The sequence below is a fragment of the Cyprinus carpio genome, chromosome B3, assembly GCF_018340385.1.
Source record: "Cyprinus carpio isolate SPL01 chromosome B3, ASM1834038v1, whole genome shotgun sequence".
NCBI lineage: Eukaryota > Metazoa > Chordata > Actinopteri > Cypriniformes > Cyprinidae > Cyprinus > Cyprinus carpio.
The window spans coordinates 31,956,287-31,971,511 of record NC_056599.1 but is presented as its reverse complement, the minus strand read 5'-3'; the positions used below and the strand labels follow the sequence as shown (position 1 = coordinate 31,971,511).

Sequence of the window (15,225 nt, the reverse complement as noted above, 5' to 3'; positions counted from 1 at the left end):
TATGTAACATGTAAAACATTTTTAGTCTGGTTAAAAATGCAATAACAGATTTATTGAAAGTTTTATTCTTTCACTAGCCGTGCTGCAGCCTCTTAACAATAAAGATTTTCATAGCCATGCAGATATAAGGATTTAGCATTAGAGAAAGCAGTATTCTGCTCTATTGCAGCCAGTGTTTGGAATATAAATACAGTCAGATGCTGAAATACTGCTACAGAATTACAAAGCAACCGTTTCAGCTCTAGACGTCAGCAGTCCATTTTATGGCTTCATATTGTGCCCTAAATAAACATTATATTTCTATATTTATTTTTGGAACTGTGCTGTGTGTCATTGTTCATGGTGATTTGCATAGAAGCAATAAAACAGACAGGGATCGTCTATTGTCCCTCGCAGCTCCATTTGGAACTGAAGCAAAGGTCAGCTGATCTCTGTTTCACTTCAGTGGCTGAACAACACAGTGACGCACATCTAGAGAAAGACTGGCCTTCGTTAAAACTGTTCATGTACAATAGTTCTCTAATGATCCATCCATTCCCAGAATCTTTCACAAATAACTCCGGTAATACCACCTATTTTAGACTTTCTACTAGAAAATTACTTTAAGGTTATAATACAGTAAATTTGTGTGTACAAAAGTTTACTTAGTACATGTGCACAGCAATTTTCTATTATGGTGTGCTTACAAACCATGATTCTTATTGAACATGTCAAAATTGCAAAGGCTGACTAAAAATCGACATTTCCAATCTGTCTAGTCTAAAAAAACTGCAAAACAATTGTCTATCATTGTGGTATTATCAATTTCATATTTATCCACTTCTAAGCATCTTGTATAAAAGATAAAGCAAATTAACATTAATGATGTTTACTGCACAACAAAACTTTGGAAAACCAACCCAATGGCCAACTATATTCAGGCTGGGAAAATCAATAGAGCTTGTAAATAATGATAATATGATGAATGATGATTCTCTAATTAGCCACTATTTCCCCAGTGCTTTGCTGAAATACAAGGGTTTCTGGAAATGAACACTGGACTCAATGAGAGCCTGCTGCTTGTGCCTTATTTGACTTTTTTATTACTTTTCATCAGGGACTCAGATTTGCTCAGTCATACAAGTATTGTATTAACAAAGCCCCACTTAAATAGCTTTTTATGGAATAGGAAAATTCATAATGGACAATTAAATCAACCAGCTTCTCCAATTAATACTGCTTTCACACTAGAGCTTTTGCTGTGGACCCAAATCTGTTTGACATCAAGAGATTGGTTTGTTTGGCTGGAATGAAAGTGTTTTTATGAGGTGTGCAAGAATGTTTCAATAACATGATAAAAAACCACTTTTATCACAGTAGTACTCATTACATAACTTTTACACAATCAAACCCATGACCTTGGCGTTATGAGCACCATGCACTTCTGTTTGACCAACAGGAATACTACCCATTGATGACACAAACATACAGCAGTTTCAGACCCAAAAGTGCATTTGTGCATTTTACAAATGGTTTTTAGTAACTTAAAGGTAAAGTTTAGTTACTTAGTAACTTAATTACTAAGGTGTTCATTTTAAAAGTGCATGCTTTCCATGGGAATTGAACCCATGACCTTGCCGTTGTTAGAACCATGCTCTTCTGTTTGAGCTACAAGAAAGATACTAATTTTGATGACACAGAAATACAACAGTTTCAGAAAAATACATTTATGCAGTTTCTAAACTGTTTTTTAGCAACTTACATTATAATCATGCAAGCATTTATTGGGAATTGAACTCATAACCTTAGCGTTTTCAGCGCCATTCTGTTCTGTTCAAACTATAGGAATGCTGCCTATGTTGATAGGACAAATGGAGCACAGTTTCGCAAACAGAACTAGATGAAAGTTTGCATTTCACAAACATTTTAGTGACTTGCATTGTGTTTATGCATTTTAGAAGTTCACGCATTCCATGGGAATCGAACCCATGACATTGTTGCTAGCGCTATGCTCTTCTGTTTTGAGCTGTAGGAATGCCAAAAGTAACAAAACGTGAAAGAATGAAATGTCAAATAACTCAAAAGTCCTTTTGTAAGACATAATAAATACTATTATGAATACTTGTTTCTGATTGTTCATTCTCTACATTCTAAGGTCAAATGTTGTTGTATGATTACCATTAAACTGTATATAAGACTGTTGTCCCTATACATAGCTTTGCTAGATTCATGTTTCTTGTAGTACTCTGTACTCTATTTCTTCTCAATTAATATTATTTCATCTCAAATCAATATTTTATGGCCATTTATTTATTCACTTTGTAGGTAACCATGTAATTAGTCAGATAATGTACAGTCAGCCAAAAATAACCCCCTTCAGGGTTATTCAGGAACTCTGCATTTCACATCAGGGTCTGGATGACCTTGTCAGGGTTTATTTGTGCTGCTCAGCAAACATTATCCCTTACGAATCTTTGATGCGAACCGTGAAAGAACACTGAGGGAATCTTATCTCAGCATGAACACTCAGAAATCAGAGTTTAACTATCCAGGTCAAGCGACTTTAGGAACTGGCACGGTGCTGGACTCTGACCTTGTGAGGCAGGACAACGGCAGATCCCCCGCTGATGCCCACTATGGGCACGGCCGTCTGTGTTGAGATGAAGTCTAGGATCTGCGCCACGGCCTCGGACCCAATGTTATCTTCAAAGACCACCCCGTGCACCCTGTTAGCAGCCAGCGTGTCGCAGATGCGCGTCAGTAGAGAGCGCGGGTTGGTGTTGTTCACCAGCACAGTGATGGGGTTCACCTCCAGAGGCAGGTCCAGGAAGTTCTCCCGGCTCAGTCGCCCCTTGATCTCCATCTGGTAGGCGGAGCCGCTGAACACCACCGCCACGTTCACGGTGGGCTCAACCATCCCGAACGGGCGGCACTGGCAGCGGGGGGCGCAGAGGACAGACAGCAGCAGCAGCAACGGCAGCCACAGTGTGTCGCTGAGACAGCCTAGATGAACGCCCATCTCAGTCGCCTACTGCCTGGATGAAAGAGAAAACACAAACAAGTGTCAATCACAGGGGATGGTGGAGTTTAAGGGTGGCTGAACCACATAATTAAGGCTTAAAGCACTTCAGAAAGAAGTCAAAACAATAAAGTAGTAAACATTAACTATGCTTACATGCACCCAAATAATCCTTTAGCAATCAGATTTTGGATCAATCAGGTTTTAAAATCTTCATGTAAACACCTTAATTGATCCATTTGAGTTTGATCTGATCAATAGGACAAATCTAAGCATGTAAACACTTGAATACGACTATATTTTGGATGTAAATATTTTGTGCACATGCGCAGTGATGCATAGGTTTACATTAAGAGAGCTTTTATATTAAGATACAGTATCTGTTTACATATAGTATGATTTACTTCTATGACAACAAACATTCATGTTTATTTATGTCTTATGAATTGGCCATATAAACTAAATTTGTGCAGGTAAACATACTATGAGTTTCAAAAACATTTTTAACTACTATTTCGGTTTCCACAAATGGTTTGTTTCTTTATGTCTCGTTAAAATTACAACTGAGAGATTCAGTTTTAAAATTATTTTTTTCTGGTAACGTTCATAACACAGAATTGATCCACAGTCGATGGCAGAAAACAAGTTAATCAGTACATAAATTTACCTCTGTAAACTATGACATTAAATTATTGCTGAATTAAATGAATTAAAAATCAGCTGTTACTGCAATTGCCTAAGGACATTACATTAACATTTTATTAGATATTTAAACATATAATTTCATTTAAATAAAATGTGAATGATTCATTGGAACACATTATTCCAAAGACAAAAATATTTGTCTTTGTAAATCATTTATTAAAATGTGAAAACCTCAGGGACTGACTGCATTCTCCACACTTCATTCTACATTTTAACACATTCCATGATGTAAAACATTTCCAATGGATGTTATTCATTTTTATATTTTTACACTGTGTAATTTGCACACATGGAATTTAGCTGTTTTGCACACACAGAGAAAAAGGTGTGGTGTTGTAGAAGGATCAGTTTCATCCATGTAACAACATTGGCATAATACTTCATAATCCACACGTCAGACTCGTTCCGTTGTCAGTCAGCATTAACACAGCAAACCATTTAGGACTATTCTTGTATTAAATGTTAAAGGCCATTAGAGTTGCATGCACGTTTTGAGTCAGGGAGTCAATGGGTTGTCCAGCTGCTGTCCTAAGAGCCACCACTCTCAAATCACATCCAACAGATGGTGGCCACTGTAGGAAAAAAAAAAATCTCCTTTTTTCAACAAATGTTGAAAATCTACTAACATACAACCACTAACCAAATTAAAATTCAATACATTATATATTTTTGCAGTGCGTCCTGAAATTAAAAGTCAATAGGCAATAGATGCTATAAACGCTGGCCTTAAAGTTGCGTTACTGGATTTTAAAGCTTGTTTTAAGCAGCCAGTGTGGATATAAGAACCTCAAACATAAAACTGAGGTTAATTTCAGATTTCATTTATTATCTTCCATTTATAACTCGCCCAATCTTCCTTCACGCTCTGAGTCCAGTGATATCAAAGCAGCGATCCTTAAACAACATCTGTATGGACGCGTGGGGTTATCCGTCAGACTCAGCACTGTTTTTAAAGGGATTCAGGTCTTTGAATGGCTTTAGCTGTCCGGCCGCCTGGAGGCGAGTGCTGCGGAGATGCCACTTTTAACATGCTGACAAAATTTACCGTGTCTCATGAGCCAGACACCATGTAATCCTCTGTAATCCCCCCTAGTATGTCATGCTTCATGGCCTGATGGTATCACCTCATCTGACGGTCTCGTGTGGCAGAGATAACTTTATTCCTGCACCGACCCTGTATGACATGTTTCATATATACTGTACACACTAACATTCAAAAGATTGCTGCATTTATTTGATAAAAACGGTAACATTGTGAAATATCATTAGAACTTAAAATAGCTGTTTTCTTATTAATATATTTAAAAATGTAATTTATTCTCTTTACAACAAATCTCAACCTCAAAAAACATTACTACAAACTTCACTAACACACTAACCTTCATATTCAATTCTAATATCCCCATTTGCTGTTTAAGAAACATTTATTATTATTATCAATGTTGAAAACAGTTTCATATTTTTGTGGAAACCATGATTTTTAAAATTTTTATTCTTTGATAAAAGTGTAAAAGAACAGCATTTGTTTGAAACAGAAATCTGTTATTAATATCTGCAACATTTTAAATGTCTTTATTAAGTTAATGCTTCCTTGCTGAATAAAAGCAGAACATTTTTAATTCATAAAAAATCTTACTGACCCTAAACTTTTGAACGATATTTTAAACCGATATTTAGGAATAATTCATCAGACATAACAGAGGTAAATCTAAAACTGAACAGCTGGACAATTTTAACTGTCAATCAAATCACAGATGTTATGACCTTGAAATTGCACTCTTGCTATGTGTAAACCTTAAAGTGATAGTTCACCCAAAAATTTATATTCAGTTGTCATTTACACACTCTCAAGTCGCTCCAAACCTTTATGACTTTCATTCTTCTGTGAATGTTGACAGAACTTTCTGTTTTTGGGTAAACTATCCCTTAAAAGCCATTTTCTGTACCAAATGTGAGGGATATAAATCAAGTTAGACGAGGAATTATCGATACACGGCAAAGTGCAAAATGTAACAGAATGACCAAAAGCCTCATCAGTGACCTAATCAACCACATTACTTTTGTCGATATGGCCATTTAATTCAGGTATATGTCAGACAGACAAATGAAACGAATTAAAATGTGGTGAATTTGATTAAAGCACATTACTGGTAAACACGAGCTAAAGCAACGAGGAACATTTTATACAGTGACACTGACAGATTTCAACACAGCAGTTGGCAGATTGCACATGCATGCTTACTCGGAGGAAAGAGACACACGCATGGCCTTGTTACACTTACACAAATATCCATCAAGTGGAACAAAAAGTAAACAGGCACGATCTCATTTTTCCCGATAGCTCTGACATACACTGGCTACACACTAATTTCAATGCACAAGCTTGTCTGTTCGGTTGATTGATTACATTTACTTGTTCTCTGTAACAGCTGTGAGAAATGTTCAGTAATTTATTGATATAAATTGCTACTGTAACTGATGTGAATGCAGACGGTGTGGTGCATTATTCATAACTGCATACGTACAGTGAATTGTGATGTACATGAGTTAATAGGGTTGTAGAATCAAACGTTCTTTAACTCGTGACTAATGTTTATGAGAAATTAATGGGCCTCCTTCACGAATCTGGGTTGAATCTCATGAAACCTTTTAAGAATGTCACATTTCACAACAACCAATAAAAACAGTTTATTTAAATATGTATAATCATATAATATAATATAATATAATATAATATAATATAATAATAATATAATATAATATAATATAATATAATATAATATAATATAATATAATATAATATAATATAATATAATGCATGTGATATTAATTTCATGTCAAAAAACCACTCCACTTCCTCAATGCCATTACTGAAATGTAAAAAACAACACATATATTATGCATACAGTATTTATAAATGAATGAATATAATGCTTTGATTATTGCAAAAAGGTTTATATAAAAATGCAATATAACTTTTACCTATAATGCTAAGTTTAAAAAGGTTTATAAAAATGCTTTGATTATTGCAAAAAGGATTTATATAATAAATATTATTTTCATGCAAATATAACAATGTTATGCTTTATAAGTGTTATAACCTAATAAATTTAAAAATGATTAAAATAATAAATAACAATATGGTGCTTTATAACAATATGGTGTTATAATTTTTTTGAAAATCACATATTATTTAAATGATTTATACAGTAAGTAAATAAATAAATAAATACATTTATTTATTTTTTGATTTTTTTTTTTTTGAGAAAACAATTACTAAATTAAATCTTAGAAATACTATAAATATTCTTCTCCTTCTTGTTGACAGCAAATATATAGTTTTCTTTTAATTTTGAGGTAAAATATTTGGTAAAAGGGCAAATCTCAAAATGTTTGAGAGCCATCTGCATCCCTATAATCTGCTGTTTGGTGCTAAAATGCAATGCCTGCCACAACATAATAACACTTTCTCTCTATCTAAGCTTAATATCCAGAGACAGCTATAAACCAGCAATCTGTAGGTTGTTTTTCCTTGGAAATGTAAACACTGATGCTGTGTATGTTTTCCAATTCCCAGAGGTAGAGGAATAAAACACTTCACCTTTAAGAGTTGTAATCCAGTCCACCGATCTACAAGTCTATCAATTATACTTCATTCCCCTCGTCTCTCTCACACACTATTTTATTCTCTCACTCTCTGCGTGGGTTTAATATGTGTCACTGTCCTTGCCTGTCCCGAGCTGTATCAGTAGAAAGTTTGTGTGTCTGCTCAGATTAGTGACCTCTCTGATTTGGCTCATGTAAGTCAGTGCTGCCTCTGAGAACATAGACCAGATTAGATCAAAGTAACGCTTGCAGATCCATCCTGGCATGAAGCGCCCCACCGGCTCCCTCCCATATTCCGCTCCTTATGCGCCAGCACTCTTTTTTTGGACACGTCTTTCGTTTGTACAATGTCTTGAGCAAATAATATATGGAGATTAAGTGTGCATTCTGCAGGCCTGATCAAATCTCTAGCAGCAGGAACTTAATACAGTGCTTCAAACCCCAAAGAAGTGTTCAACACCCTCTAGTGGAGGAAAATGAGAAGAAAAGCTACAGCCACAAAGGTCCTAATGATTGTTATTGATACCATACATCAGTTTTAACAAGAGTACCAAAATATCCCTGTAAGCTCAACCCGTTTCTGAGCTGAAGTCTGGTTTCTGAAGCTTTTAGAAATTGTTGTAACACATAACCTCAAGGTCACTGTCGCTACAGGTTAATCATTTAAAAATAATCCCATTAAAAATTCCCATTAAAGTCCTCACTTATTAGGACTAGAAATTTTTAAAAAGTATAGTTCTTTGGAAAGTATTTCCATCCATCCCTGAATTCATTTTCCCATTCATTCGCAGCATTTTGAGCCTTTGATATGGCAAAGGAAATTACATTCCAACTCCAGTTCAATCACACTCCGACTCTGGCAAATTCCTCATAATGGTACAGTGACATTTAAAGATGCAATCCTTCACATAACCCCCCTACTTAAAATAGCACATATCCAGGAGTTGATTGTAATATCAAGAGAAAAAAGGGAAATACTAGGCCAACTTAATAAGCTATGAAAAAACCTTTTCCTCCTTGTGCTTGAACTATCAGATGAAATAAAACTGAATATTGCACAAGAATTACAGCATACCGGCAAAATTGCATGCAAGAGCCAAAAGACTCTTTAACATACCGTGTAGCTTTACATGTAATCACTATATTACAGATCATTTTAATAAAAAAAGCATAATATAATATATAAAGTGACAATTATTTTCATGTCAAATAACCATAAAATAATTTAAAAAAGTGCTTAATCGTTAAAATGCTTTGATAAGGGAAAAAGTTTATATTAAAAAAGATTAATAATAACAATATAATTGTATGCTTATTTAAAATGCTTTGAATAAGGTCAATATAAGTGACATTATTTTAAAGACAAAAAAAAAAAAACACTTGACTTCCTCATTGACATTACTATGATGCAAAAAATTGTTTATTGCTTAAACGATTTATACATTATTTATAAATAAATAAAAATAACCATGTAGTAGTAGTTGTAGTAGTAGGAGTAGTAGTAGTAATAATAATAATAATATAATATGGTGCTTTACCATGTTTAAGCTTATTTAAAATAATTTAAATTAAGATAATAATGTTATTATTATATGGTATTTTACCATATTTAAACTCATTTATAATGATTTAAGTTAGGGAATATATATATATATATATATATATATATATATATATATATATATATATATATATATATATATATATATATATATATATGTGTCAGGGTATATATATATATTATATATATATAGTGTCAGGGTATATATATTATATATATATAGTGTCAGGGTTATATATATATTATATAATAGTGTCAGGGTATATATATATTAATATAATATATATATATTATACTGTATATATATATATATATATATATAGTCAGGGTTTATATATATTATATATATAGTTCAGGGTATATATATATATATTATATATATAGTGTCAGGGTATATATATATTATATATATAGTGTCAGGGTATATATATATTATATATATAGTGTCAGGGTATATATATATTATATATATAGTGTCAGGGTATATATATTATACTGTATATATATATATATATAGTGTCAGGGTATATATATATATATATATATAGTGTCAGGGTATATATATATAATATATATATAGTGTCAGGTTAAAATAAGGTTAAACAATGCAGCTTGCTTAGCAAACTGATCCCATTAAATGCCCATGGACGTGTAGGAGATGTGAAAGGATCATTTCAAATTAGACGCACCTTCACTGATCTCATTTTTGGACAAACAGTTGAGTCAATAAACAGGCGCCATTATTGTCACATCAGATCAAGGTCAGCGCTCCATTTTAATCTGAATCTTCGTGACTGTGGCGCTGACGAATGTTTAAACTGCAGCATTCATTCAGCCTGCCATCAGATTTCACCTCTGAGCTATCTTAACTCAACATCCAGCTGTCTGTCAGCGGCCCTGACAAGCTCCAGGTTCATATTTACTCGTCTTGTCTTGATTAAATGATGCCTGTCATTATGGCCTCGTGATAAACATCTGTAACAAGCTGTCACATTAATGCGCAGATATACTTTTTCTCTGTTCCGCCAGCAGCCGTTCATCATGATTCTCACGCTCCACACTGTGCTTCCAGATTACAGGCAGCTGACTGTACTGTACTCTATCACCACAAATATCAGGATAACACGCATGACTCTCAAATAATGCAATAAATATGAACTTAATAACATCAGCTGTGACATAAAAACACCCTAATGTGCATATAGTGCCTTGCGAAAGTATTCATACCCATTAATTTTTTTATGTTGCTGCTTTACTGCTTTAAATGACTTTTTTCCACATCAGTCTGCACTCCATACACCATACTGACAAAGCAAAAAAAAAAACATCTTTGCAAATTTCTTAAAAATAAAGAACTTAAATGATTCCATTGCATACGTATCAATACCCTTATCTGGGACAGTTGAAATTTAGCTCAGGAGCATTCATATCTCTTGTAGATGTTCCTACACTTTCAGCAAATTCAATTAAATGAGTATGATTTGAAAAGGCACACACCTCTCAGAAAAAAGTCTAACAGCTGAAAATGCATATCATAGCAATAAAAAAAAAAACTGCCTGCAGTTATTACCCTTAATGGAAGAAGTTTTGAACATACACAAAAGAGTTCAGATAAAAACTTCTGCACCACTGAAGGGTCACAGAAGCATGTAGCATTTATTACCCTTAATGGAAGAAGTTTGAAACAACCACGACTCTTCCTAGAGCTGGCCTCCTGGCCAAACTGAGCAATTGATGGAGAAGGGGCTTGTCTAGACTGGTGACCAAGAACCTGATGGTCACTCTAGTTGAGCTCCATGATCATATGTGGAGACAGGAGAAACCTAAAGAAGGACAAACACCACTGCAACACTCCACTGATCTGGGCTTTATGCCAGTGTGGCCAAACTCAATCCTCTCTTCAGTAAAGACACAGGAAAACACGCTTGGAATTTGCAAAAAAGCACCTGAAGGACCCTCAGACTTTGGGAAACGAGATTATCTGGTCTGATGAACCTCAATTCTAAGCATCATGTTTGAAGGAAACCAGTTCTGCTCATCACCTGCAGAGTAACCTCCCAAAAGTAAAGTGTGCTGGTAGCAGCCTCATGCTGTGGGGCTTCAGCGGCAGGGACTGAGGGACTCGTCAGAGTACAAGAAAAGCTCAATGCACCAAAATATTGAGATATATTTATTAAATAGTGAGCCTTAAAGGGCAGGTCATATGGCATTTTAAAGTGTCCTAATATTGTGTTGGAGAAAACATTGTAACTTTCTCAGAATATACATTTAATATTAGAGTCATTTGGCAATGATTTCGAAACGATTCGTTCCAAGCAAGTTCAGAGCAAACCCCTCCCTTCTGTAAGACTACTCTGCTCTGATTGGTCAGCTGGCTAAGCCTGTTGTGATTGGCACAGAGAGAAGTCCTTAAGCAAGTTAGCCAGTACCTTTACATAAAACAATAATATAGTGCTCCAATCCGTTCTTATAATAATGACATAAAATACAAAAACACTTCTGCAAGCGAATCGTGCCCACAGCTAAAGTTTAGCTGCTAAACTGTTAACACTTGGTGGATACATTAGCCGAGTGTTAATGTGACTAACTGATGAAACAATACAGTTTGTAAACCAAAATATGTCTATTGTAATGTTTGAAGACTTAACTTTTAATCAGAACGCCTTACTTTTAACTTTTGCAAACAGAACAGAACCAGCCTAACAGAACAGGACTTTCAGAACTACTACACTAAAACAATAAAATACTAAACTAACTAAACACAACAAATTGTGTGCTAACTACATTCTTTAATTACTAAACGAAGTCATCAGAACTACTTCAGTAAGACAATAATATTGTGCTTTACCTGGAAACCTAAAGCTGCACTAGGTATACATTACATATTAGCACAAAAACTTTTTTTGAGCACTCAATTGAAAATGTACACAATGTATCAGTCGTACAGGTTGTGGTTCAGAGAGCTTGTTAGTCCAAAATTAAGAAGATTAGAAGCCAACGAAGATAAAAGCCAAAATTAGAGAAGCGGTCCTTGGTAAAATGAAATGCACACAACAAAAGGCTCGAATTGTATTTCTGTGGTATCCTTGAACACAGCATCTTCTTAAACATGATGTAAACACAAAAGTGTTTGTGGGCAGGTCAGACTCTGTTCATATTTCATGGGCAGGCATGGATTATGCAAATGTGTTACCCAGTGACGTATACTCGTAACAGGCAAAAGATTCGAAATTACTCGTTAAGGTGATTCAGAACAGACTCTTTTTTGAGAGATAATATCTTTATTTATCATGCACTTTTTTGATTAAAAACTTTGCGTATTGTTTTCATTTAAGGATAGCTACATTATAAACTGCAAAAGAGATATTTTTCAAGAACCCATATGACTTCCTCTTTAATAAAAACCAAGTCCAGAGCATGCAGAACCTCTGACTGGACAGAAGGTTCACCTTCCAACAGGACAATGACCCTAAGCACACAGCATGAGTGGCTCATAGACAACTCTGTGAATGTCCTTGAGTGGCCCAGCCACAGCCTGGGATTGGACCCAATCAAATATTTCTGGAGAAACCTGAAAATGTGTGTCAGACGAATGCAGATGTGCAAAGCTTGTCGCATCATACCAAAAAGACTTGATGCTGTTAAGCTGCTTCAGCTAAGTACTGAGTTAAGGGATTGAATACCTATGCAATATACTCATTTCCGTTTTTTTTTTTTTTTTTTAATAAACTTGCGAAGTTTTGACAATTCTGTTTTTGTCAAACACTGCAAGACTGTCACTGCCAAAACATCTTACATACATCTACTATAACATAATGAAATACTTATGATTTATATATTTATTCATGTCCATCTACTTCTGGATGTCAATAGACTGCTTTCTGCATGCAGAAGAGTGTAGATACAGCATCTGCTGGCAGTGGGTATCTGCCCATGCTAACCAAATCAAGACCCCTAAATTCAACCCACAAACCTTTGCTAACCTGCCAAATCATGACCTACTAAATTTAATCCACAAACCTTTAACCACAAAAACACATCACACAACCCGTGCTTTCAATATCACGGGTTTCTCTAGTTGCCCTACATCGTCTTATAAGCTTATCACACTATGCTTAACACTAGGTTAAGGCTACTGAAAACACTCGGATATTAAGCCTTTGTGGTGCTAAACCTAAATTGTGATGTGAATTACTAAGCCAAGGTAAATTACAAACCATGAAACAGGAAGCAAGGTAACCTGTCTGGCCTGGAGAGTTGTGCTGATTCTCTCTGTGGTATTGTGTTTGACAGTGTATTTTAGCATGTGAACGTGCTCATAAGCAGCTCATTAAGGCTGCTGCATGACTGTGGCTTAACGAGCCATTAAAGAGCCATTATAACTCATTAAAGCACAATCATGCAGCAGTCATGCTGGCTTAACATGACACTGACTGATTCTGAGAGCTGCTGCAGGTAGTCAAACGCCTCACAAGGTGACTGCTCTAACATTATACAGCCTTCTAGAGCCGTCCAAATCTTACTGCATTCCAATGCGTAACAATGAAAGCCTTTCAGTCTTTCTCATTTTATAGAGATCTGATGAGATATTTTAAATAGAGGGTGGACCTTGATCTGTATGGGCAGATCCCAAATGTAATGCAACTAAATGTTTTAATCTAGCAGTAGCACTCAACAAGCCCCACATTTTGATGGATCATAAACCAGACATGCTTCAGTTTAAGGAGTTACTAGCTCAGATCTCGGATCGCTACAATATGACTAACTGAAATTCATTGAGTGACTTTAAGCATTTAGTTTGGCATTTATGTCTAACAAATACAAGGCGATCCATTTCCTCCATTACACTCATGACATCTTCTAATAAATAATAAATCATCAGGTCATGCATACATGGGTACTGTGACATGATATTCACAGAAGTGTCCTGCGGTGTAACAAGCTATTCTCTATCCGAACAACGTTATCTAATTATTATGCGTGCATTTTATGACCTTATGTTAATTGAGAGACTGCATGGAATATTTGATCTTGTAAACATTCATTTGTCACACCGCAGGACCATTTAGTGAACTGCACAATGCAAAAAGGTAATTAAAAAACTATTATTATCATGATCATAAATTTTATCCTAAAATTGTGTAAGGAATCTAGTTATTATGCCTTTTTGAAAGTTTTTAAAGTTACATATTGTAGAATATATATTAATAAATACATTTTATCCTAACATATTAACATAAAAAACAACAAACATGACTTAAGTGATTTGCATCACAAACACTCATTTCACAGTGTTTTTTTTAATAAGTAGTTAATGTTATAAAAAAATTTAACAAGAATATGTAATATATATATATATATATAAAATGTAACAAGAATATATATATATATATATATATATATATATATATATATATATATATATATATATATATATATTATATATATATCCCTTTACTTAATTTTATTGGTGTTATCATATATTAAAATAAAATAAAAATAAATAAAAATAAAATAAATAATTTACAAAATTACGAAAAGTTGTAAAAAGTCAAGGTTCAAATGTGCACATAATGTCTAATACAGCAGCAACTCAAACATTTGGCACATTTCCAATAGTGTCCATTGTTATCAAATAACGTCATCACATACATTTAATTCACCAAAGGTCATGATCAAGTTATCACCCTGAATTTTAAAATGGTTATTTTATGGCATATGGCATATTTAATTCAATTTTGTGTAAAAATACACTGTAAAAAAATATTGCCCAATGTTATATGTGACCCTGGACCACAAACCCAGTCTTTAGAGTAAATTTTTCCAAATTGAGATTTATACATCATCTGAAAGCAGAATAAATAAGCTTTCCTTTGATGTATGGTTTGTTAGGACAATATTGGTCGAGATACAACTATTTGAAAATCTGAAGGTGCAAAAAAATCTAAATATTGAGAAAATCACCTTTAAAGTTGTCCAAATGAAGTTATAGCAATGCATATTACTAATCAAAAATTAAGTTTTGGTGTATTTACGGTAAGAAATTCACAAAATATCTTCATGGAACATGATCTTTACTTAATATCCTAATGATTTTTGGCATAAAAGAAAAATCTATAATTTTGGCTCATACAATGTATATTCGGCTTTTGCTACAAATATACCAGTGCTACTTATGACTGGTTTTGTGCTCCAAGGTCACATATATAAAACGATTACTGAAGTAGGTTTTACAAGAAAATACTGTTCGAGTTAATACTGTTTTTGATCTGCTTCAAAATTTGATATCTAATTCAATGTGTTACTTAGCGTTAATTTGTAATTGTTTGTGAAATTTACTTTTTTAATTAAAAAA

General features: G+C 34.1%; 1 protein-coding gene across 1 annotated transcript in view; it reads right to left on the bottom strand.

Moving 5' to 3' along the window:
- Positions 1-3,026, bottom strand: part of LOC109105387 (glutamate receptor ionotropic, NMDA 2C-like) — a 47,279-nt gene extending 44,253 nt beyond the window's left edge. Inside the window, exon 1 of the mRNA XM_042720812.1 lies at positions 2,573-3,026. Coding sequence (XP_042576746.1) covers positions 2,573-2,998 — 426 coding nt within the window. The 5' untranslated portion in view covers positions 2,999-3,026. The remainder of the gene's footprint in view (positions 1-2,572) is intronic.
- Between the last annotated feature and the right edge of the window lie 12,199 nt (positions 3,027-15,225).